General features: G+C 34.9%; 1 protein-coding gene across 2 annotated transcripts in view; it reads left to right on the top strand.

Moving 5' to 3' along the window:
- Window positions 1–24,909, top strand: part of LOC128983657 (histone-lysine N-methyltransferase NSD2) — a 179,039-nt gene that overhangs the window by 77,249 nt on the left and 76,881 nt on the right. For both annotated transcript variants that reach the window (XM_054403032.1, XM_054403033.1), the window contains exons 10-14: window positions 9,465–9,741; window positions 11,408–11,605; window positions 12,088–12,288; window positions 18,699–18,830; window positions 22,742–22,898. In XM_054403032.1, coding sequence (XP_054259007.1) covers window positions 9,465–9,741; window positions 11,408–11,605; window positions 12,088–12,288; window positions 18,699–18,830; window positions 22,742–22,898 — 965 coding nt within the window. The remainder of the gene's footprint in view (window positions 1–9,464; window positions 9,742–11,407; window positions 11,606–12,087; window positions 12,289–18,698; window positions 18,831–22,741; window positions 22,899–24,909) is intronic.

Raw genomic sequence — 24,909 nt, 5'->3', positions numbered from 1 at the left:
GAACTTTTAATATTTGCTGACATTATTTCATGTTTAAACACAACTTGACAAACTGACAGGTCATCTTTTGCTGTGTTATGCATGGAGTAAAATCTCTGCACTTTTAGTTTCCATGTAGCTCTGTATCGGATGTCTGGCTTATACTATATAACAAGAACTACCTTACATCGTTGAAATTATATAGTTATATTTTTACGAGATTCATGAGTTGTTAAATACTTTTTTACTTAAACCCACTAAATGTCAAATATTTTGGACCCATATTGTATTTCTTAAACTGTGCTTTAATTAAAGACGCTTTAAAATGCCATTGCCTAAAGGATGGATAAGAGAGGAACATGCAAGACAGAAAGGTTTAAGTGTTGGCAAAATAGATATTAGTATTAAATCCCCAAAAGGCAGGATTTTTCGTTCAAAAAAATCCCTCATGGCCTATATTGAAGATAAAAAACTTCCATATAATATAGAAGATTTCAATTTCACAACTAAGAAGACCACAAGAACAAATAGTCCTTCTGCAAGTGATTCCGCAACCAGTATTGACCAGGATAGTACAGATTCTACTCTAGATGACTCTACAATAACAACTCCAATTAGAGCAAGTGATACTCATTCATTACTGCAGGAGGTGGGTGTTAATTCTCCGAGAGTTGGCAATGTTCCCAGTTCATGTTCAACTCAAACTGATACATCATCTGTTGTAATAGCATCATGTTGTGAGTTACTGTCTAGAAGCTGGCTTTCTGATGACACACTACAAAAATATTTCCAAATTTTAGACACAAAACTTTGGCTTTCCAGTGTATCTTGTCATATACTGAATCCTCTACTTGCTCACATAGTAAAAAATTTGGATGACTATAAACATTTTCTGGAAGGGCACAATCTCAAGAAATATAATTACCTTATTATTCGAATTAATGATGCTACATCTCTTGACAAGGCTGGCGGCACTCATTGGAGTGTCCTTGTGATTGATAGGATCAAAAAGTGTGCCTTCTACATTGATTCTTCTGTAAATCCTGTTATTAAACATGCAAAGACTGTAGCTGACAAACTCAATGAATATCTTGAGCTTGAGTGTTTGGACTTTACTCACATTCCGTTTCCAATTCAGTTAAACAACTATGACTGTGGCATATATTCAATTATAGCGATTGAAAGCTTGATCCTAGATATTGTGGAGCACAGCTCTGACCTGGACACTGAAACCCTTGGTAAATTGCAAATTTCTGAAACTGATCTTATTAGAAAACGATCATATATTGCATACGTCCTGAATAATCAATTGACAACGGAAAAGAATACCTTGCTGTCAATGATGAGGGAGATCAAAGTTAAAGGGAACCTCGCATCTCTTAATAAACAGATGCAGGATCTTGAACAGGAAAACATTAATTTGAAGACACAATTGACATCTTCACACAGAAAGAAAGAAGCCGGTGTAAAAGTGTTTGTTCCCTCGTCTTTAAAATCCCCAATTACACCTTTGTCTAGTCCCCCGGACAATAGAAATAAAATTCTAATTGTAGCAGACAGCCATGGAAGGCATGTAGTTTCTGAACTTAACAGTGTCTGGCCCAAAAGTGATTTAAATATCAGCTGCATTTTTAAACCAAATGCCATCCTTTCAGAAGTTGTCAGGGATATCAAAGGACTAACGAAGCACTTTACCAAGTCTGATACTTTGATTATGCTTGGTGGATCTAATGACGAGATAAGTCAGGCTGAAAAAAAACATCAAGCTATGATTGAGAAAGTTCTTAATCAAACTTCGCACACAAAAATAATTGTTGCAGGTCTACCTTACAGACACCATAATCCTGCTGTAAATAATCGAATAAGCTACCTCAACATGGACATTAAAAATTTAGTAGACAAATTCAATCATGCAGCCTTCTTGCCAATAAATGAGTTATCCCGTGATCATTATACTAGGCATGGCCTTCATTTTAATAGGTCTGGGAAAAAAAAGATAGCTTGCATGATTAGAGATGTACTTAATCCAACACCCAGTGAGAAACCACCAACTGTTACACATATAAGGCCACTCAACATCAATGTCATGAAAACCAGCATGGGGAATATGTTCAGTAAATTTGAAAATGACTCAACGGTGGCATTTGCCCACACCATTTCAGGCGATCTTCACTGCAACAGAAATATGTCGGCTGGTGTAGCTGTAGCTTTCAAAAATAAGTTTGGGAGACCTAAAAAAACAGACTACATTAATACAAGATTAACCTTGCAAGTTGTGGAGAGCGGCGCCAATATCTACAGTCTAGTTACCAAAAATGATTATAATGGGAAACCATCAAGTCAAGAATATGATGAGGCCTTTGAACAACTAAAGGAAGATTTTAAAAACAAAAATCTGAAGACCCTCATCTGTTCGGCAATGGGATGTGTTCGTGACTGTATAGAAATAGAACACTTTGTGAAGAATATTGTACATTTTCAACAAAGTACAAAGGCAACAGTCTACATCATATCGCATGAACAGCCAGCTGCAAGGAGAAGACTGTGGAGGGGGCTTTCCCACTCTGACTTCTTCGAGAAGCTGCAATCATCTATTGCTGCAGAGTACAGTGATGCCACTCAACCCTCATGTTCGCTTTCCCAGGAGACTACGGATGTACACCTCTCAACCCTGAAGAAAAATCTACAAGAAGGAAAGAATTGTTCCAGCCCAGCCCTACAACAGAATCTCCTTAACCATGGAGTTGCTCCAGATCATCTAGAGTCCAGCTGTGAGGAATCAAGATCAAGCTCATCAGTGAAAGTGATGAATGTAGCAGAGCAGTGCAATGTTTTACCTTACCCAGATGCAAGTGTCTGTGCTATGGCTTCTGTTGTGAGTGCTGATGTTGGTCAAAATCAGAATGAGGTGCCCTCATCTTTAAACTCAAAAATCAGCCAATTATTGGATCCAATGTAAATACTAAATAGTAATACAACTCACTGTTTTCAGACATCTATTGTAAATAATATTTTTTGTAGTAGGGTAGAAAGTACTATTAACAATGGGAATTCTTTATTGAAACTTCAGAGATCAGTTCATGATATGTTTATGCATATGAACATTCAAGGCTTAAATCCAGGTAAAGTGGCTGATTTAAATATGTTTCTATCACAGTTTGGACGTAAAATTAAGATTTTTGCACTAAATGAGCATTGGATCAATGAGGACTCATTTAATATTTTTAACACCTTTGATAATTTTAATTTGGGAAATGTGTTTATAAGAAAAAATAATAAAAAAAGAGGAGGTTCTTGTATATTAGTGCATAAAGAATTTAACTTTAAAACAAGAGCAGACCTGGAAGTATTAAATGAGGATTTCATTTTTGAAGGTTCATTTGTTGAAATTGTGGAAATGAATTTACTAGTGGTATCAATTTATACAGTTCCAGAATATAACATAAGAAAGCTTTTCCTCGCTAAACTAGAACTTTTAATGAATCAATTAAAAAATGAAAACAAAACTAAATCTATCATACTGGCCTCTGATTTCAATATAGATATTCTCAAAAGTAACAACTTAATTTCAAAATTCTATGATATTATTGAATGTAATGGATTTAATCTAAACTTCAATGAACCGACAAGAATATCAGGTAACTCTCGCACTTGCATTGATAACATTGCGACTCAAACAAAACTCAAGGTTATCTGTAAATATAATATTGGTCTTTGTGTATCTGACCATAATGCACTGTTTATAAATCTACCTAACAAATTGATAAATGACAACAACAAAAAGGTTTTTTATAAAAGAACTTTTAGTGAAAATGCTATGAACGAATATGTAAAAACTTTTGAAATTGACAAAAGTCAATTATGTTTGGATAATTGTAATGTTAATGATAGTTACAACCATTTTTTGAGGTATTTTATGGGGCAGTTGAATCATTATTTCCCACTAAAGGCTGTAAAAAAGAAATCTAAGATAAAAACTGTTATATTGGATTGGGTAACAACAGGTATCAAGGTTTCTAGCAAAAGAAAGCGTGAGTTGCATTGGCAAGCCAAAACCAGTACAGACCCAATTTTTCTTAACTATGTTAAGTCTTATAAAAAGATATTTCGTAAAGTTGTAAACAGTTCTAAAAAAAGGTCTAACAGCAAATATAAATAATGCATTAAATAAACCAAAAGCTATGTGGAAAGTTGTAAATAACGAATTAGGCATTAGAAAAGAGGATAGTTGTGGCAATCATATTTCATTAAAAGTCTCTAATAATGAATTAATTGAAGACCAAAATATTGTTGCCAAGACTTTTAATTCTTTTTTTTTGAATGTTGTTAATAGCTTAAACTTGCCTAATCCTATTGTAAAGGGTGTCCATCCAAATATGAAAATATCTGTGGATATAAAGGGGTGTTCACTGTACAACTTTGAACCAACCAACAAAAATGAAATTTTAAAAATAATATTTTCTTTGAAAAATAAGACATCGGTGGGTTGGGATGAAGTTCCCATTTCACTCATCAAAGCAGTAGCAAATAAAATTGCTGAACCCCTCTCAGATATAATTAATAAATGTTTTGAATGTGGTATTTTCCCGGAAAAATTGAAATACTCTCATATTACTCCGATATACAAAAAAGGGGCTAGAACCGATATAAATAACTACCGCCCAATATCTGTTTTAAGTAATTTTTCAAAGATATTTGAAAAAGTTATCAATTTCCGGCTAGTAAACAATTTTAACAGCAATGATTTGTTTTATGAAAAACAGTTTGGATTTAGAAAGGCATTCAGCACCAACAGTGCACTGATTGAATTTATCAATGATGTTACAAAGGCTTTGGACAGGTCTGAAACTACTGCTGGTGTTTTCTGTGACCTGTCTAAAGCCTTTGATTGTGTGGATCATTCAATTTTGCTTTCTAAATTAAAAGACTACGGTATAAAGGGTAAAAGTTTTTCTTTATTAGACTCTTATTTACAGAACAGAAAGTATAGAACAATAGTGACCAAAAACGGTGTGAAACATGTGTCAAACTGGAATTTATCTAATTATGGTGTACCTCAAGGGTCAATATTGGGCCCTCTGTTTTTCCTGATCTTTATTAATGACCTTCCAAAAGCTATTGGCAGAGATTTAATCTTATTTGCTGATGATACAACAGCAATCATAAGAGAGGATTCAGTAAATAACTTAATTGTATCAATAGAAAACACTTTGGATTGTATGAAAAATTGGTTTACAGATAATGGTTTAAAGCTGAATATTGACAAAACTCATATAATTAAATTTTCTTTAAAAAACAATGTAATTCTTGATAAAATTCCAAATTTAGTAGAATCTCATAGATTCTTGGGTGTATTGCTTGATACTCATATTAATTGGAAGATTCACATAGATAAGATGAAAGGCAAACTAAGATCTATTTCTTTTGCTTTCTTTCACCTGATAAACTGTGTACCTCAGGATACATGTATCACAGTTTACTATGGATACGTTGAATCCATCTTGAGGTATGGAATCATCCTGTGGGGAGTGTCAACAGAAGTCAAATCCCTACTAATTTTACAGAAAAAAATTATTAGAATCTTAACCAAATCAAGAAGGAGAAAATCATGTAAAAACCTGTTTAAAAATCTTAGAATCCACACCATTTTTGGATTATACATAAATGAAATTCTAAATTGGATACATAACACTAAGGAAAATTTGTCAGATGTAGTCAAATTTACACATAATTATAATACAAGGAATAAATATAATTTCAGATTACCACATCACAAATTGACGACTTTTAGGAACAGCCCTCAATATATGGGACTTAGATTGTACAATGAATTACCCCTGTATCTTAAAAATTTAAATGCTACTCAATTCAAAGATAAAATAAAAGATAAAATAATTGAGAAAGCCTACTATTCACTTGACGAATTTTTGGAGAACCCTATAATGTAGATAAAAATTCTCTGATATCCTACATGAGTTTATTTTAATTATTTTAACTATTAATTTTACTATAAAATACATCACTATGACGAAACACCTGTTCTTATGTATGAAATGTACTTTATAAAGAACGTATTGTGTAAATAAAATATGTCTTATGTCTTATGTCTTATGTCTAGGAATATTTGTATTACTGTGGAATCTACAGTAATACAAATTATCCATCATTTTATGTAAACACAAGTTACATTTGAACAAATATTGATTTTTCACAATTTTAAACCAAACTTGCAGAGTTCAAAGATAAGCTCGAGTTTCATGGCCGTACTGTACCCCTGTTTTGTGTTGATAGTAAAAATAATCAGATACATTAAAACCGTATCCAGCCCAAGATACGATTTCTTGTGGATCCGATAGGGCGTCGGTTCTAGCTCAGATCCGGCGGATCTGGTAGTCCGATATCCAGATCCGACCATCACTAATATTTTCTTGCATGTTATATATATATATACACACACACCATCTTTGCTGGGGTATAACTAGCACGTTGAAATGAGGATCATTAGAGTTTTGAAGGAACATATCTAGGTAAATCATTAATGAATATTAAAAATAGCAAGAATTGACCCCTGCGGAGCTCCGCATTTAGTGTTAAGCCACTGTGAACGTGTACTGTATTATGAATAAAGACTTTTGAATCTTGAATCTATGTTGAACTATTTACAATAAGGCAACAATAAGCTACCTACAATAAATTTAACAATCTGTACATACGTTTGCGAAATTTACAATTGAGTGGACAACAGCTGATTTTTTTACTCCCTTGAGAGTAAAAATTCTACTTTAGAACTGCAACGCATGCATTAAAAACGGCTATTCTTGTTGCAGTAAAAAAAAAAAAAAAACCAACCGAAACTGAACCGATAAAATCAGCAACCGACCCATCATTATCTAGTCTGTTTTGAAGGAACATATCTAGGTAAATCATTAATGAATATTAAAAATAGCAAGAATTGACCCCTGCGGAGCTCCGCATTTAGTGTTAAGCCACTGTGAACGTGTACTGTATTATGAATAAAGACTTTTGAATCTTGAATCTATGTTGAACTATTTACAATAAGGCAACAATAAGCTACCTACAATAAATTTAACAATCTGTACATACTTTTGCGAAATTTACAATTGAGTGAACAACAGCTGATTTTTACTCCCTTGAGAGTAAAAATTCTACTTTAGAACTGCAACGCATGCATTAAAAACGGCTATTCTTGTTGCAGTAAAAAAAAAAAAAACCAACCGAAACTGAACCGATAAAATCAGCAACCGACCCATCATTATCTAGTCTGTTTAATCCCTTTAATGGAATTTTTGTGAGGACAGGCTTCCAAACCACAAGAGACACAAAACTTTACACTATATACAGGGTGTTCATTTGAAAACTTTCCATATCTGTTGTGTGCAAAGGTAAGGCTTTTAACACTTGTCTGTTCTCAATTCCCCCTAATTTGGACATGCCAAATCCAATAAAATTATTTTCAATTTTGAAAAATGCCCCAAAAGGGCCCAATTTGGGGGGTAGGGGTGCTTTTTGAGAAATTTTCAAATGTAAACATGGGTTGTGTGATACATCAATTTAAAGGTCTAATCACCCCGATCATTTTGGTGCAAAAAAAGATTAATTATCTTTAACTGTATTTACAGGGTGTGTCAAAACGTTTTAAAAAAGGACTTTGAAGTTAAGTACCGTATTACCCTAAATACTGAACGGAACAGCGCCAAATTTCTTTCCAAGCTTATTCTTGAGCTACTCTTTAAGATAACTTGTAGTAAGGGCATTTTCCATGTTATTTTCTAATAAAAAAAAAAATCTCAAATTTTAAGAATAAAAGAAAGCTGAAAACTCAAAATTCTTAAATAGCAAGGTATGACAAATTTCATACCACGTTAAAGGTCCTTTTTTAACAAACATTTTACGTATTTAAGTTTTCTTTCTATCTCTTACCGTTTAAAAATTGCAGTAGAGAAACATAATTTTCTATGGTAAAATTGTAACTAGTTTTCTAATAAAACAGCCAAAATTCGTCTCTAGACACATTAAATGGTGCAATAACTGAAGGAAACAATTCATAATTATTTTTAGGCAGATAGGCAAACAAGTCATTACGTTTTACTTTGTGAAAAACAAGTTTTATAGCTGATGAGAAAAACCCAAGCGTGGGCCGCTTTCTGTTGTACCATTGACTAGTCAATGGTAGTACTAATTTCAAAAGTACCATTTTCTGTAGTACCTAATCAAATATGGTGTAAACTTAAAAAAATAGACTTTATTTTTACTTATTGGTCATAACAAAAGTGTTCCAGGATAACTGCAAAGTGTTTAACAATAGATATCCAGGTATACCTTGAGTCATATGGCTGTAAATGATTTAGTTAGGAAGTTTTCTGAAACTGGCTCAGTTACCAATGAGAAAAGAACAGGATGAAGAGTCCAAGATGAATTCTGACACACGTTAAAGTAGTCGATCAATTTGTTATGAATCCTACTACATCGTTGTACAAAGTGCAATGTGTTTTATTAGAAAACTAGTTATAATTTTACCATAGAAAATTATGTTTTTCCACTGCAATTTTTAAACGGTAAGAGATAGAAAGAAAACTTAAATACGTAAAATGTTTGTTAAAAAAGGACCTTTCACGTGGTATGAAATTTGTCATACCTTGCTATTTAAGAATTTTGAGTTTTCAGCTTTCTTTTATTCTTAAAATTTGAGATTTTTTTTTGATTAGAAAATAACATGGAAAATGCCCTTACTACAAGTTATCTTAAAGAGTAGCTCAAGAATAAGCTTGGAAAGAAATTTGGCGCTGTTCCGTTCAGTATTTAGGGTAATACGGTACTTAACTTCAAAGTCCTTTTTTAAAACGTTTTGACCCACCCTGTAAATACGGTTAAAGATAATTAAACTTATTTTGCACCAAAATGATCGGGGTGATTAGACCTTTAAATTGATGTATCACACAACCCATGTTTACATTTGAAAATTTCTCAAAAAGCACCCCTACCCCCCAAATTGGGCCCTTTTGGGGCATTTTTCAAAATTGAAAATAATTTTATTGGATTTGGCATGTCCAAATTAGGGGGAAATGAGAACGAACAAGTGTTAAAAGCCTTACCTTTGCACACAACAGATATGGAAAGTTTTCAAATGAACACCCTGTATACCAAAAACAATAGAATATTTCACTGTTAAGACAGTTAAAATAGTGACTGTCTCGACAACTCACTGGCCACTATTTCGGGTTTAAAGAATACTCTCTCTTTCCTTGGTTGAAAATTCTGTCAGTGACAGTGAAATATTCTATTGTTTTGGGAATTTAGTGTGAAGTTTTGTGTCTCTTGTGTCAGTTTGGATTCTTTCCCAATCTGTTAAGCCTGCTATAATCTCAAACAAATCCTAAAAACATAGGCCCTTGTACTCTGTTACATCCTTTAATGGTAAATTTCTTCATAATAACCAAGTGATACTTCAATTTGTGCTTGTACAGGTTTGCCAGATCTGTGAAAGAGTGGGAGACACAATTAGATGCAGAGGCCCTTGTCAGGGTTACTACCACCCTAGCTGTGTGATCAATCCTCTACCTCCCCCCTCCCCCACACAAACCCCCACGCGAACCTTTGTCAAGAAGGGGAAGAGAGGTAAGCCCAAGTCAAGCTCAGTGGCTTCACTTGTCACAGAAAACATTGTTCCTTTGCCAGAAGAAAAGGACAATGAAGTCTCTAATGATGTCGCTGAGAGTCAACCAGAACAAGGAAATAAAACTGGTATGTAAAAGTGATGAAATAAGATTTTGCTACAGTACACTCCTGATTAACCAAAGTTGTTGGGTCTCAGACTACCTCGGTTACTGAGAATCTTGAATAACACGTAGGTCTCTTAGATTTTGAGGTTAGGGGTTACGGTACCACATTAGGAAGTCAAAGACTTGTAAAGTATATGTTTTAATAATAATGCATAGTGAGTTTTAATACAAAATGATCAATAATTAGTATTTTCATAGAAAATGTATTTAAATAAGACAGTGTTATTAAGGAAAACATCAACTCAAACATGCTTACACTTCTTAATTTGTCTTATAAAATTTAAATACAGTATTATTAATTACTAGTTGCTCTGCCTGTGCTTCACTACAGGATAAAAATGCAGAAAAGAATAATTTGGTTTTTTAAATCTACTATAAGAAACAGTAACAACGCACATACCAGGAAACATATATAGGCAAAGCTCAATCGTACTTATTGATTATTTAAATGAAGATCTCTTTATGTATTTCCAGCATTTTATATAGTGTATTCCCATAGATTAAAATACTCTCTTGTGTTGGTTAGTCTACGGTATTGCATTTAAAATATTAAATCATGTGTTGTTTTGTTATATTCAAGTAACAACATGTAAGATTTATTAAACAGCTGGGTTGGTAAATTTTCTTCATGAGAAATACATTGGGATTTTGATGGCCTGTGGGGCAAAGCTTGGGGACTTTTATTACAGAAATTGGTGAAAGTGTGCGTCTAGAAAAAAAAAATGTAATTTTTGACACATCGTCTGTACAAATCCATTATTAACGGAGGAGTAGTGTTTTGTAGAAATCGTCTTCACGTATTATATATAAGAATACTAAGTCAACACTCTACAGGGTTAAATAAAAACAGAATAAAGTGGGTCCCAATAGTTTTTAAAGTGCACAATTTTTTTTTGTTTGAGTTTGACTTCAACAATACTTGACACCATCATGTCAATATTAAAACATTGTAATGACAATCACTGACAAAATGTGATATGAGCCGGCAATGCCCGAGCAGAAATGCTTCTGCTTTTGTTGACGTTCTGCAGATGACTTGTCCACTTTATTACCAATAGTTGCAGCCAACCAAGTACTGTGTGCGATTTTAATTTTCTAAGTTATTTTGATGCGTAGTATATGTTAAACTAATACCTATGATAATAATTATATAAAGTATTAATTTTAAGAAATTGCAAATTACTTTAATAATATTATTATTACTTTAATTTCAACAGAAACATTCATAAAAATTTAATTATTGTTTCCCGACCAGAAATAAAAATATAAATATTTAGGCCTAAAACGACCTCGGATAATCGAGAGTGTACTGTAGTACATTATCCTCATTGGGTTAAGACAATGCTTCTGAAATGGGTTAAAACATGATAAGAGGAAAGAAGTTAAAAAATGTTACCTCCTTGTCTCAAAATCGTCCTTTTTATCCGTCGTTAGCCAGGTCAGACAAATAACATAATCATTTGAATTTTCTTACTGCTGCCTCAAGTTCGAAACTCATTTAACTAAGTACTTCTCATTATCTTAAATTAATAACTCTGAAAACCTTAGGCCTACTGCAGTGCTTTAGCTCATACAGTACGGTAACGTGTTGATCGTGGTGGAGAGGGTTCTGACATATGTTGTTACAGAGGTGGACCCCAGTGTTGATGTTGAGGTTGTGGAGGCGACACCCAAAGTGAGAAAGATCAGTAAGGATAGTAGTGGAGAAGATGATGAAGGTTTTCGCTGCAAAGACTGTAGACAAGGTCGTTCACAGCCTTGCTTCGCCTGTCACGAGTATGTCCAGAAGAAAACTGGAGAGTCCAAACTCTACCGGTGCATTACATGTATGACAGATATTTTTTATGCTTTTGTTCGATTAACATATAGTTTTACCATAAACTAATTATAAATTATAGGCTAATAAAACTAGCTTTGTTAGAATCTTCCAATAAATTTTGATTAGTTTTAATACTTCTCAGCCAGCACTTTCCATACCTCATCATATTTTTATCATTTTCTAACACAGCTTACTCTATTTTTAGTGGTGATGATGATGGAATAAGTGAGAAGATGTGGATGTATTTTATAACCTAATTCAAGACCTAAGTCTACCATGTGCACTGAAGCATGTATCAGCAGAGTCAGATATGAAGTAAAACCAAAAGTAAATTTATTTTCAAATCAAACACTTGTAAATGTTTAACTCAACTCAATACTTGAGTTATTACCTTAGCTTTGGTCCTCAACTAGAAACAACCACTAGGCCCACTAGGCCCACCAGTCCACTACTACAAACTTGTAATTCTTGATTTGTGTGTTTGTGTAGCCAACTGTGGGAAGGTGTACCATGAGGAATGTCTGAAAGCTTGGCCGCAGACCTCATGGAGGGGTACCAACCGAGGAGTGTTGACTTGTCCTCAACACTGTTGCCACACCTGTGTGTCTGACAACCCTGGTGTCATCAAGGCAAGGTACAGCAATGACAAACTAGTGCGCTGCATCAAGTGTCCTACATCCTACCACTACGGTGAGTCACTGTGTGTTGATGGTTACATTTATAATTCATTGGGATTAGTTTTGGATTCTAATACGCTATTTGGAATCTTTTTATAAAAAGTCAATAAAAACATCAGTATAAAAAAAATTATTATACCTACCTTATTAAAAATAGTTCTTATTCATAGGAAACATAGTTATATCAGTTAGGATATAGTTCAACTTTTAAAAATACAAATCTATTAGTCTGAAACATCAGTCGTACTAGTTAAGTATTAAATTACAATAGTAGAACTTGTAGGCCATAAAAATAGGGTTTTGCCCGGAAATAATTCCTGGAAAGCTGGAAATTTTAGTTAGAGTTAGAAGAGTTAAAAAGTGTACATGTGTTACTAAGACAACATCAGCTGACGCTACACCAGCCCCCCACCGAGAACAGGAATCTATGCAGTGTGGGAACCCTTTGTGACAGTTAGATTAATGTACCTGCAATACTAAAATCCTATGGGAAGGGTGGGAAACAGGTCCACTGCGTAGGAAGTGATAAAGGAAGTAGTCAAGGCGAGAAGTGCAGAGTGTGGGAACCCTTTGTGACAGTTAGATTTATGTATCTGCAATGAAACAGTTGTAATACTAAAATGCTATTGAAAGGGTGGGAAACAGGTCCACGACGTAGGAAGTGGTGAAGGAAGTAGTCAAGGCTAGCAGTCAGGAGTGTGGGAGGGAACCCTCTGTGACAGTTAGATTTATGTATCTGCAATGAAACAGTCGCAATACTAAAATGTTATGGAAAGGGTGGGAAACAGGTCCACGACGTAGGAAGTGGTGAAGGAAGTAGTGAAGGCTAGCAGTCAGGAGTGTGGGAACCCTTTGTGACAGTTAGATTAATGTACCGTCTGCAATGTCATTACCTCCTATGTAGCAGCAAACCTAAATACTGTACTCATTATAATTAATGTTATATACTTCATGATGGGTAGCCTCTGGACCATACAGCAACAATAATAATGGTTTAATTTACCTCTGTCAATATGGTCCTTGCGTAGTTTGTCACTACTGCAGTTTCGTGCTCGTGGAGCACATCTTAAGGTGAAGGTCAAAAAGTTAAAACATTTTCCTCACATGAAGGTCGTCAATTTTTGAAAACACACCGAAAAACACATAACACACGAACGGTACGAAAAAAAACATTTATGAACTTGGCCAATACATTAAAAATGTTACACACGGGGTCCGGCGCCGGTAGAAGACAAGTCATGACTGACGTGTGCTGTAGTCGGTAACCCCTCCATCCTTACTTCTCTTATCAGACAAGAAAAAGGATAATCAGATACATACAAAAGAACCCAAAAAATATGTTGGTGCAGAATATGGCATCGTACTTAATAATGTTCTCAAAAAAGAATTAGCAAAAAACAATATCACAGTTGCTTACAAAACCACAAACAAACTGTCCAGTAATTTAAAAGAAAGACAAACTGACAATAGCGACAAATTAAACAACACTGGAGTGTATAAAATAACATGTAATGATTGCCCCAGTTTTTATACTGGGCAAACATCACGCTCTTTTGCAACTAGATTTAAGGAACATTTACCAAGAAAGAATTCCAAATCAGCTTTTGCCAACCACATCATTGATTCAAACCATAGTTTACCAATATACAAACAAATTTAGAAGTAATGCATACTTGTCATAAAAGTAAATATATGGACACCATCGAGGAATTTGAGATTTACCGAGCAGCTAAAGTACATCCAAACCATATTTTAAACGAACAACTCTCATTCCAGTCTAACATTATTTATAATACCGCCATTCACATCCTGGAACAAGACCAAAGAAAAGGTTCTGTCTGATAAGAGAAGTGAGGATGGAGGGGTTACCGACTACAGCACACGTCAGTCATGACTTGTCTTCTACCGGCGCCGGACCCCGTGTGTAACGTTTTTAATGTACTGGCCAAGTTCATAAATGTTTTTTTCGTACCGTTTGTGTGTTATGTGTTTTTCGGTGTGTTTTCAAAAATTGACGACCTTCAGGTGAGGAGAATGTTTTAACTTTTTGACCTTCACCTGAAGATGTGCTCCACGAGCTTGAAACTACAGTAGTGACAAACTACGCAAGGACCATATTGACAGAGGTAAATTAAACCATTATTAATGTTATATAAATAGGAGATTAATCTGACAATTTTAAGGGAATATTTTTAGTGGAAATCTAGCCAGGCAAATGGAAATTTGCTTAGTCTGCAGGTTTGCTGCGGTATGGGTTTTGAAATATAGAACAGTCATGTTCTCGTTTATGTTGGAATAATAATGGATGTTTCTGTTTGTGATTAAATGTTCTGCAAAAGTTGATGGTTATTTGGACGTGGGTTTTATTGGTGATGTGTTCCTTAAATCGCTCTGAAAAGGAGTGTGATGTTGTATGGCTTATAGAATAGCTATCATAATGGATGCAATTAATTTTCTTAACCCCAGTTAAGAATGTCATAATACCGTTGTGTTACTGAAGTCGGTTGAGGATGTTCCTTAAACATAGAACTAGGGATGGACGAGATTGGATTTTTAGTTCGAGACGAGATTTTTTATTTCTCATAAAATTTTGAGACGAGATTGAGACGGGATTTCCCTTCTCATACACAACGGGAAATGCACGTTCAAAATTTTTACCTGATTTTGTAACATTTTTAGATGACTGTTTAAATACAAAAATAATGATAATAGGCAAGAATATTTACAATCTTTTATTAAAAAACATCAGCATAACATTTTTTTTATTAATCACGCCTAACTTATTAAAAATGCCTACGATTAGGAAACATAGTGATATCAGTTAGGAAAGAGTTAAACTTATCCTAAAATAAAATAAATCATAAAATAAAAGCAACATTAACTAGTGTACCTGTTGCTTGAATTCGAGCAATTGCGAAGCATTGCATGCGTTATTTTCAAACGAATAACGATCAGAATTTCCGATGACTTTATAAAAGTCGACTCAACGATTATGGAAATACTCTCGATGTACACAACAGTTAGATATAATCAAAATTATTGTTTGTAAATATCTTATCTTTTTTCAAAAGCTGATCTTGTTTTTTAGAGTTTTCTCCAAATGTTTCCCACTCATAGCCGCATTAGGTTCTCTATAATAACGATTATAAATTAAGAAAAAAAAACATTAATTCTATTTCTTCTACTTGGTTGTGTTCTATGACCTTCTTATGCTTCCATTGTTTGCAAATCGGCTCTTTCAATGATTGCTCAAGAAATGTAGCTCAGTGTTAATTCAGTTTTATTTTTAGTAGGCCTATATCAAATTGTCCAGGATTTCTCGCTTTTTTCATTGTAATAAAACAATACACCAACCCAAGTATCGTCTACAGATGCAATACGCCAATGAATATCATCTACGTGCAACACGCCTACATACAATCTCCAGTGGTAAAAAAGGAAGAAACTAACCCTAACAATAGACATAAGTTAACTTCATAGGAAATAATTTTAAGAGTTACTGTGATATTAGGATTTTCCACTGATTTGGCAATAGAACATTATATTGCAAAACATGACATGATGCAGAAGAAAATCTATTTTAAAATCAGAAAAAAAAACCATTGCAAATACAGTACTTCATTTTGACAAATTCAGTAAATCACAATTTAAATATTAACAGCTGTTTCATTAAAAATTGGTGTAAAATTATACATATGGTCATAATGTAAACAACAGGGTGTCTAGTAGTCGGGAAACTCGGGAATTAGTATTGAATTTCAAAATGGTCTTGAAAAGTCGGGATTTAGTCTTAAATTTGATTACAAAGTCGGGAATTTTCATGATTTTGGCGCGATCGTCGTCTTGCGTTTACGTAACTGCGAAAGCCAATGATGATGATGTCTACACGGCCTCGGGAAATGTTCACGATTTTGCCGCGATAGTGGACGACGACGATGACGTTTCAGAAACCACGAGAGACGACGAAGACGTTTCTGTGACAGCGGGAGACGACGATGACGTTACCGTGACCGCGGGAGACGACGATGATATCTGCTCGGCCGCGGGAAATGTTCATGATTTTGTCGCGATCGAGGACGACGACGATGACGTTTCCGTGACCGCGGGAGATGACGATGACGTTTCCGTGACCGCGGGAGACGACGATGATGACGTTTCTGTGACCGCGGGAGATGACGATGACGTTTCCGTGACCGTGGGAGACGACGATGGTATCTGCTGGGCCGGGGGATATGTTCATGATTTTGTCGCGATCGCGGACGACGACGATGTCGTTCCCGTGACCGCGGGAGATGACGATGACGTTTCCGTGACCGCGGGAGACGACGATGATGTCTACACGGCCGCGGGAAATGTTCATGATTTTGCCGTGATCGCGGACGACGACGATAACGTTTCCAAAACCACGAGAGACGACGATGTCATTTCTTTGACAGCGGGAGACGACGATGACGTTTCCGTGACCGCGGGAGATGACGGTGATGTCTAAACAGCCGCGGGAAATGTTCATGATTATGCCGCGATCGCGGACGACGACGTTTCCGTGACTGCGGGAGATGACGATGACGTTTCCGTGACCGCGGGAGATGACGATGACGTTTCCGTGACCGCGGGAGATGACGACGACATTTCCATGACTGCGGGAGACGACGATGAAGTTTCCGTGACCCCGTGAGACGACGATGGTATCTGCTCGGCAGGGGGAAATGTTCATGATTTTGTCGCGACCGCGGACTATGACGATGTCGTTTCCGTGGCCGCGGGAGATGACGATGACGTTTCCGTGACCGCGGGAGACGACAATGATGTCCACACGGCCGCGGGAAATGTTCATGATTTTGCCGTGATCGCGGACGACGACGATCACGTTTCTGTAACCGCTGCAGTCAATGATGATGTCTAAACGTACGGTACGCGGAAGATTTCATGATAAAAAAACCAAATTTTATAGTTAGAATTTGTTATTGCTGCATTATTCTTTACTTGAAAACACCACATTATCATAATACTACTTTATGACATAGACAGGGGTTGGTGTAGTATTAGTGTCGGTTTCAAGAATCGCGAATCGATACATTTTTGTATCAACACCCACTAATTGTTGAAAAAACTAGTCTTGAAAAATCTAGAATTAGTCTTGAAAAGTCTGGAATTAGTCTTAAATTTTATAATGGAAATAAACTAGACACCCTGAAACAAATCTGCTGAGGGGACTTTAAAGGCCTCTGTGGCAGAGCCCCAAGGGAATTTACCTCGTTTTTCTTTTGATGGCTCATCTACAGACCAAGACCTTTCTTTAGAGACCCCTACCAAATTTCTACACCCAGCCGTTCTCTGGAATTAGCTGTGACAATAACCCGTTTTTCCCCCATAAGAATAACATGGGATGGGAATTTAAAGGCCACTGGGGCAGAGCCCCAAGGGAATTTACCACGTTTCTCTTTTGATGGCTCATCTACAGACCAAGCCCTTTCTTTAGACACCTCTACCGAGTTTCTACGCCCAGCCGTTCTCTCAAGTTAGCTGTCACAAAGAAAAACAGTTTCAAATTAATATATAGATTTTTATAAAATAGTTACTTGTGTTGACTTTTTATAGTAATAAAACATTCCTCACACTGCTTACACTTAACAAAACTTCTCGTTATTAAAGTAATATTTACATTTAAAGAATTAATTAAATAAGAACGCCTTCGCAAAGGAAACGCTCCTGTATTGCGGGTATTGCATTGACTTTCTGCAGGCGTTTTTAATTTTTTTCTTTTTTTTTATTCTTGTCTCGATAAAAATCTCGGCCAAAAAGAAATCTTGTCTCGTGTAACGAGATTTAAAATTTCCTGAAAATTTCCCGAAATTTCGAGACTTGACCATCCCTACATAGAACAAAGTTTTTTTGGCAGATTTAAATGACAATGTGGTGTTGTTCTTGCCCATAATATTTTTAAACTTTTAACAGATGAGTTCCAAAGTCAACTTATTAAACCTTTGAGCTTTTTTGTTTTATTTTGGTTTCTTTTTAGATGTTTATCAATCCTATCTTGTATCTTTTGAATCAATTTTACAGCCATGTATTTTACTGGAAGGCTATTTAATTGATCCTCAAAATATTTTGCATTCAGTGTCACGGTCAATAACCTGTCTACAAAACTTTTTATGCAGCCATATTTTGGGAGTATGGATGGTGTGATTCTGAATTAATAGTTAGGCCAGTACAAGTCAGTTTTCTATAGATCTTAAATTGGAAGTGGTCATGTTTGATAAAAATGTGGGGAGGTCAAGAAAATGTATAGAACAATTTGTCTCCTCCTCTAGAGTAAATAGGATTTTTTGTGGATGATGCTCAATAGGTTTAACTGTCTGCTGTTTCCTTTGAAGAGAAGAAATTTTTATCACTAATATGTAGACATAGACGTTACCATTGCAGGGAACTATTGCCTCTCAGCTGGGTCGGAGATCTTGACAAGTTCACAGATAATTTGTCCTCAACATTACAAACCTCGCAAGAAAAGTATTACCCACCATCTGAATGCTGCATGGTGCTTCATCTGTGCTTCAGGTTAGTGCTTGCCCTACACCTGCCTTATTAATGTCAAGCAGTAGATGTTAGTGATGAATAAATGGTAAGTAAGCTTATACCTTTTTTCGGAACCTTAGAATTGTCCAAATATTGAGTCTTGTTTCAGGGTTTGTTGAAATACCTTTAATGCTGCCAATTATTATTATTATTATTATTATTTTATGGCCAGCATTGGACCACTTAAGTCAATAATGGTCAGGTTCTTTTTAAATTTTGGCTCTTCTTCTTGTCCGCCCAATACTTCTTCATTCTTTCCGACCGTTGTTTTCTTTCTTCTTCCGAAACCACTCTTCCTTGTCTCTGATTGTTTGCTCCTATTGGCAGGACGATATTTTTGTCTTTGAGTACTGCAAGCGCCTCTGACTTATTTTCCAAATCTTCTAATGATATTTTCAACCTTCTCATGTCCTCCTTAATCTCTGTAATCCACCTAAAGTCACTCTTGCTATTCCACAACTTGTCAATTATTTTCTTGCTTATTCTATTTTCCGGTGTCCTTAAAAGATGTCCAATGAATGAAATTCTTTTCTTTTTAATTATACTTGTCAATGGCTCTATTTCCTTATATACAGTTAATGCTTATAATGCTGCCAATGATATAAAGACTGGGACGGGTGGCGTCGTCCTGTAATCCAGCTACTAGGAGGTCATGAATTGTGGATATTAATAGGCATGCACTGTGGATGCAATACTTCCTGGTGTGGATTAAGGTCCGCACGAGTGAGTACTGCGACTATCCGCAGTACTATCCTGATAATTAGACCAATTCGTATATACCAAGGAAAAATGTGGTTCGGATTCCACTGTAAACTGTAGGTCCCTTAGTTGCCATTAGCTGTATGGGCTATTAATTAACAGCTGTGTCTAAGGAATATCGGCCTTAGTCACTAACAAGACTACAAGATCGCGCCACTCATCCTACACTCATCTCTATTCATACTTGGCTTAAAATACCAACTATGTATGGTCGCCATTTCATTGAACAGTATTAACAGTATACCTTGATCAAAAATCTCACCCTTGGGAACTTTCAATATTGGGATATTTTTACATTCTTTTAAATGTTAAATGTTACAATGTTTAATTGCCAGATGTAAATATTAAAATTCCAAGCGTTTACTGAGGGTTACATATATGAATTTGAACGGATGGTGTTTTTGGTCTCTGGGGACTTTAAAATGAAAAAGTAAATCGGTCTCGGGTCCAGGTCTTACCATGAGACCCATGGTAATAGCTTATTCCCTATATGGGAAATTCGCTAAAAGGACATAAATAAACTAGGCGTCATGATCTACATTTCTGTACAATATCAACCCACTTGGTTCAGTAGTTTTTGCCTTAACATTCACCTAGAACATACAGGGGTACACAAAAAAAAACCACTTCTATTTTATAAATTGTAGATTTTTTTCCTTAAAGTAACTTGGGTATTTCATTAAAACGACATTATCTAGTTTTTTTTTCTACAATGCTAGATTGGTGTAAGATTAATAGGCCTTTGGGGCAAACAATTACTGTCCCTGTAAATAAAGTGTAGTTAAAAAATATTCATAAATAGGATACAAGTAATATTCAATAGTTTATGTAATAAATATTTACTTTTTGCCATGCTATTTGGAGCAGTTAAACCTGAAGGTAGGTTTTCACTAGTATGATGTATGGTAAGCTGCATGAAACATAACTTTTTCTTTATTGTTGATAAAATTGTAGTTGACAATGATAAGTTTGATGTTTTAAGGGCTGTTGCTTACTCTTGCCTGTCTGCTCTCCCCTACCCCAACCCTTGCCATGGACAGTTGCTTAGTTAGTTTGTGGAAAGACACAAGCCTATATACAGGGTGTCACAAAAAAGTGTGATGGGCTATACAGGACGTAATTCTACATGCAAAAATAAGTCAAAAATGAAGAATACAATTTTTTGGATTTCGGCTTAGTTTAGCCGTAATCCGCCATTTTGTTTTTTGGGGAAAATATTTATTATTTCAAAATCCCTTTGAGATATTTTTACGAAACTTGGCAAAATTGTTTACACTAAAGTAAGTAACATTTATAAAAAAAATTATTATTTTAACTTTCCAAATTTCAAAATGGCGGCTGTTTGAATTTTTTAATGCCAAATTTCATGAAAACAGTACCTAAATCAAAATTTTGTAAGAGACAAAAGTTTTAGTATTTATTATGACAAATCCAACAAAACAAAAATGAATAAAATCGGTTCATAAATAAAGAAGCTGTGTTTATTTTAGTAATTTAGACTGGAATTATTAATATTAAAATGTATTAAATGTGATGTAATAATTTATGTAACGTATTAAGTTATTTCAATCTAAATTACTAAAATAAACACAGCTTCCTTATTTATGAACCGATTTTATTCATTTTTGTTTTGTTGGATTTGTCATAATAAATACTAAAACTTTTGTCTCTTACAAAATTTTGATTTAGGTACCGGTTTTCATGAAATTTGGCACTAAAAAATTCAAACGGCCGCCATTTTGAAATTTGGAAAGTTAAAATAATAATTTTTTTTATAAATGTTACTTACTATAGTGTAAACAATTTTGCCAAGTTTCGTAAAAATATCTCAAAGGGATTTTGAAATAATAAATATTTTCCCCAAAAAACAAAATGGCGGATTACGGCTAAACTAAGCCGAAATCCAAAAAGTTTTATTCTTCATTTTTGACTTATTTTTGCATGTAGAATTAGGTCCTGTATAGCCCATCACACTTTTTTGTGACACCCTGTATAGCTTATGAAATATTGCCTATTTCCTCATTTCCAAAAATATTGTTGAGAAACTAAAATCGAAACAACAAGTACTGTATCAATATCAAATCCTGATGATAAAATTGTATAATGATAACATTTAATTGATCTCTATTGGATTGGAAATAAAGTGCCAATATCTTTTGTATTTTAATTTCTTTATAGGATGGTTTCATGTTTTTTTTATTTTTTATTATACAATTTGTACTTGTATGATCCCTTGGTCCCAAATACCATATAATTAATTCAGGTAATTCTGATTCAAGACCTTGTTTCTCTTAAACCCAGATAAAAACAGTTTTTAGCGAATTTCCCATATAGGGAATAAGCTATTACCGTAGGTCTCATGGTAAGATCTGGACCCGGGACCGATTTAGTTTTTCGTTTTGAGGTCCCCAGAGGCCAAAAACACCATCCGTTCAAATTCATATATATATATATATATATATATATATATTTATATATGTGTCCGTTAGCGCGATAACTCGAGCAAAAATGGTCCGATTTTGATGAAATTTGATATAAACGTGTAAACCTACATTTATTCGAACGAGTTCGCGACCCAGCATGATCGGACTATGGGAACAGGGGTTTATGGGGGGTTTTATGGGGTAAAAATGGGTTTTTCTAATTTTTCACTCTGAAAACATAAAATTTTGCAATTTCTTTCTAAACCCTTTTGTAGAGCTCAAAAAAACAAATAATTTAGTATATTAAAGCATTGTTGCATGCCTAACGGTTACGGAAAAATCGCAAAATAATGTAAATTTAAAATTACCATGTTATTCTCATGGAGAATAAATATAGTGTTTGTAGCTTGCTTGTGTATGGACATATATTAATGAAATTTTATAATTTTGTTTACTTCATACCGAACTATTAATATTTCAATAAAAACCCCCTATTTTCTTCCCTGTAGCAGCAAACCTAAGTACTCATTAATATTAATGATGTTTAAATAGGAAATAAATCTGACAATTTTAAGGGAACAATTTAGTGGAATTCCAGCTGTGTATATGGAAATTCGCTTAGTCTGCAGGTTAGCTGCGGCGGGGGTATTAATTTTACCTCACCCTGCAGTGAATGTATGGTGTGTAGTGATTTGTCTGGGTGATGTACAGGAGGATCTTTGATCTGCTGTGACTTGTGTCCCACGGCATTCCATGCTGATTGTCTCAAGATCTCCACTCCGCCAGACACCTACGTGTGTGAGGACTGCCAGACTGGCCGCTTCCCTCTCTATGGCGAGATTGTTTGGGTTAAACTTGGCATCTACAGGTACAACCTCAGAAATGTGGCATTTTTGAGAGTTAAACAAAAATAATTATTAGTAGCCTACACTATCAGTATAATTTGTTTGCCGATGTAGAATCATTAAAAATATTATACAGTATTAGCTATTATCAGTGCTCGATTTGAGGGGGAACAAGTCGGAACGGCAAATCCAGTACCTCTCTTTCAGAAAGATAAAAATATCTATATAATTAATACGCTACATGAAACTTTTTTCGGTTGAACTCCTCCGCCATTTCTCAACCGATTTTATCCACTGATGTCTCATTGGAAAGAGGGTGTCACGTAGATTTGCAAACTGGCCTTACATTTTTTTTAAAGTCCCTTGGGCTCTGCCCCAGTGGCTTTGAAAGTTCCCATGTTATCCTTATGGAGAACATAATTGTTTACATTTTGATCAGCTGTATAATTTAATTGTTGTTGTTTATTTTTCAATTCAATGAAACGCATTGAGTACATTTATTTAATGTAACTATAGCACCTGTTGCTCGAATTCGAGCAATCGCAAAGTATTAAGGGTGCTATTTCAGAACGAACAACAGTCATAATTTCCGATGACTTAAAAGAGTCAACTCAAAGATAATGTAATCAATCACTTCACTCCAGTTATTGAAACTGAAAACGAACGCTCTTGTGTGTATCATGTGTTTACTATGAACAGCTATAAATAATACAAATAATTCGTCTGTTAAGTAAACAAAGTCTTCTATCCATAAGAAAGACATGGGGATTTTGAGCCTGTGGGGCAAAGCCCGAGGACTTTTATTACAGGAGTTGGTGAAAGGGGACATCTACACAAACAATACTTCATTTTGACACATCGTTTGTAAAAATCTGTCCATTATTAACGGAGAAGTAGTGTTTCGTAGAAATCGCCTTCACATATTATATATAAGGATGCTGATCGGTTAATAAAATTGTTATGAAAGGAACTATTTGAGTTTGTGTAAACATAACCCCCAAGACGGATCGTGTTAGTATGGTTGTATCTTAAATTCGTATATTTATCGTTGTTTTGTGTTGCTATGCCGGATCATGTTAGCATGATTGTAACTTTTGTGCATTTATCGTTGTTTTGTGTAGCTATAAGTTGTTTATTTGTTGTTTCTTTCTTTAAACCCCCGACGTGACGACAACAAAACATAGACAGGAGGCGTAATCGTGATTACGACCGCAGCTACAGAACAGTGGCGCGTAATAGGCTTAACTCATCAGTCAGCACCTGACCCTGGACTATCTCAACTATTAGGTTACAAATGCGCCCAAACACTACCCCAAAACGACTTTTCGTTTTCAATTGGCCATCTATCAATGACATGTGTTGCCTGTACAGCGAGACATTTTGAGAAGGAGAAAACCGGCCGGAATGCTATCAATAACGCATTAGGTATTAGGTTTATCAATAACGAAGATAAACATGGACAACCTTATATGGCTATAAGTCAGGAAATGTTTGTATAAAACGTTAAAAAGCAATTCCAGGTTATGAAATATGATACAATATTTACAGGAATTGTTGATTACTGATAAATCGTGAGTATCTTTTTTGTTACACACTGGTAATCTTTGAGTTGACTCTTTTAAACTCATTGTAAATACAGTATGACTATTATTCGTTTTGAAATAACTCCTGTAATACTTTATTATACAAAATAAACTTATCACACACTGTATTATGATTTACCCGTTTGGCAATATTATGAAGAAACAATCCTGTAATACTTTGAAATTGCTCGATTCCGGTTTATTTAGTAGGCATAAATAGGTATTAACTTTGACTATTGTACATACAGAAGTAGACCTCTCATCTATATGGACCAGCTGTTGCCAATTTTTTGCTAAAAAAACATAGTTTTGTGAGCCAGTCACAGAATGTGCTTAGTGTCTAAAATTTAATTTTCTACCTTATTTTTTGTCACTCACATAGTTAATCATAACAGTTGCTATAGCTCATAATAAGTTAAGTTGTTCCATAAGTCTAACTTGGTGAAAACAT

Source organism: Macrosteles quadrilineatus, unplaced genomic scaffold, assembly GCF_028750875.1.
Source record: "Macrosteles quadrilineatus isolate MER2022 unplaced genomic scaffold, UCM_ALF_1.0 Scaffold_1__1_contigs__length_201487025, whole genome shotgun sequence".
Taxonomy (NCBI): Eukaryota; Metazoa; Arthropoda; class Insecta; order Hemiptera; family Cicadellidae; genus Macrosteles; species Macrosteles quadrilineatus.
The sequence above is the reverse complement of the archived record's forward strand: the minus strand, read 5'-3'. Positions and strand labels throughout refer to the sequence as shown.